Here is a 1,516-nt window from a genome sequence, read left to right on the forward strand (position 1 = left end):
TACAAGAAGTGCTGCTACGGGTACTGCATCGACCTGCTGGAGAAGCTGGCCGAGGACATGGCCTTTGATTTTGAGCTCTACATCGTGGGCGATGGGAAATACGGGGCCTGGAAGAACGGGCGCTGGACGGGGCTGGTGGGTGACCTGCTCAGCGGCACGGCCCACATGGCCGTCACCTCCTTCAGCATCAACTCGGCACGCAGCAAAGTCATCGACTTCACCAGCCCCTTCTTCTCCACCAGCCTGGGCATCCTGGTGAGGACCAAGGACACGGCCTCGCCCATCGGGGCCTTCATGTGGCCCCTGCACTGGACCATGTGGGTGGGCATCTTCGTGGCACTGCATATGACTGCACTCTTCCTCACCCTGTACGAGTGGAAGAGCCCCTACGGCATGACCCCCCACGGCCGCAACCGCATGAAGATCTTCTCCTACTCCTCAGCCCTCAACCTCTGCTACGCCATCCTCTTTGGGCGCACTGTGTCCAGCAAGACGCCCAAGTGCTGCACCGGTCGCTTCCTCATGAACCTCTGGGCCATCTTCTGTCTCCTGGTGCTCTCCAGCTACACGGCCAACCTGGCGGCCGTCATGGTGGGAGACAAGACCTTCGAGGAGCTCTCGGGCATCCACGACCCAAAGGTAAAGAGGGTTGGAACTGCTGCTGGTGGGGTGAGAGGGGGCTGAGGTCCAGGGCAAGGGGGCGGAGGGGGAATCCTGTCCTTCCTGCTGGGATGAAAGGTGTGCTCCTGCAGCACAGCCCCTCCTGAGGCCGTGGGGGTCTTCCTAGGCTGTACCCCCACCCCTGGGTGGTGGGTGCTGATGCTCCGGTGCCTCTTTCCAGCTGCACCACCCCTCGCAGGGCTTCCGCTTTGGCACTGTGTGGGAAAGCAGCGCCGAGGAGTACATCAATAAGAGCTTCCCCGAGATGCACGAGCACATGCGGCGCTACAACGTCCCCACCACCCCAGCCGGCGTCACCAGGCTCAAGTGAGGGGCGGGCAGGGCGAGGGAGGGGTCCCCTCCTTTTACCACACCCCGGCCCAGGGATGGGGGTCAGGAGGGACCAGGGGAAGGGTGAAGCAGCTCCCACCCTGAGGCTGCCCCTGCGTTGCTGCAGGACAGAGCCCCCCAAGCTCAACGCCTTCATAATGGACAAATCGCTGCTGGACTACGAGGTCTCCATCGACTCTGACTGCAAACTGCTCACCGTGGGCAAGCCCTTTGCCATTGAAGGTTGGGGGGGGGTCTGCAGTGGGGGAGAGGGGGGAATGGGGCACACATGGCTCTAAAACTCTGAGTGTATGTGTACATGTATGTATGTGTGTGTGTGCGCTGTGGCTGGGATGGGGCCATGCGGGGAGGGTGATGGGTGCTGGGGTCTGTTCCCCGTCCCATCCCAGCGCTGCCCCTCTCTCCCCTCCCTGCTGGGACCAGGCTACGGCATTGGCCTCCCCCAGAACTCGCCGCTCACCTCCAACATCTCCGAGTTCATCAGCCGCTACAAATCCGCCGGCTT

At 62.4% G+C, this 1,516-nt stretch overlaps 1 protein-coding gene across 1 annotated transcript in view; it reads left to right on the forward strand.

The window, feature by feature from the left end:
• Nucleotides 1–3: 3 nt before the first annotated feature.
• The window catches only part of GRIN3B (glutamate receptor, ionotropic, N-methyl-D-aspartate 3B), a gene marked incomplete at its 5' end in the record, with an annotated part of 2,450 nt that continues 937 nt past the window's right edge, over nucleotides 4–1,516 (forward strand). Inside the window, 4 exons of the mRNA XM_010186801.1 lie at nucleotides 4–639; nucleotides 842–987; nucleotides 1,118–1,233; nucleotides 1,435–1,516. The exon at nucleotides 1,435–1,516 is cut by the window's right edge and continues 14 nt beyond it. Of these exons, the coding sequence (XP_010185103.1) occupies nucleotides 4–639; nucleotides 842–987; nucleotides 1,118–1,233; nucleotides 1,435–1,516 (980 nt within the window). The remainder of the gene's footprint in view (nucleotides 640–841; nucleotides 988–1,117; nucleotides 1,234–1,434) is intronic.

This window comes from Mesitornis unicolor, unplaced genomic scaffold (assembly GCF_000695765.1).
Source record: "Mesitornis unicolor isolate BGI_N332 unplaced genomic scaffold, ASM69576v1 scaffold31820, whole genome shotgun sequence".
Taxonomy (NCBI): Eukaryota; Metazoa; Chordata; class Aves; order Mesitornithiformes; family Mesitornithidae; genus Mesitornis; species Mesitornis unicolor.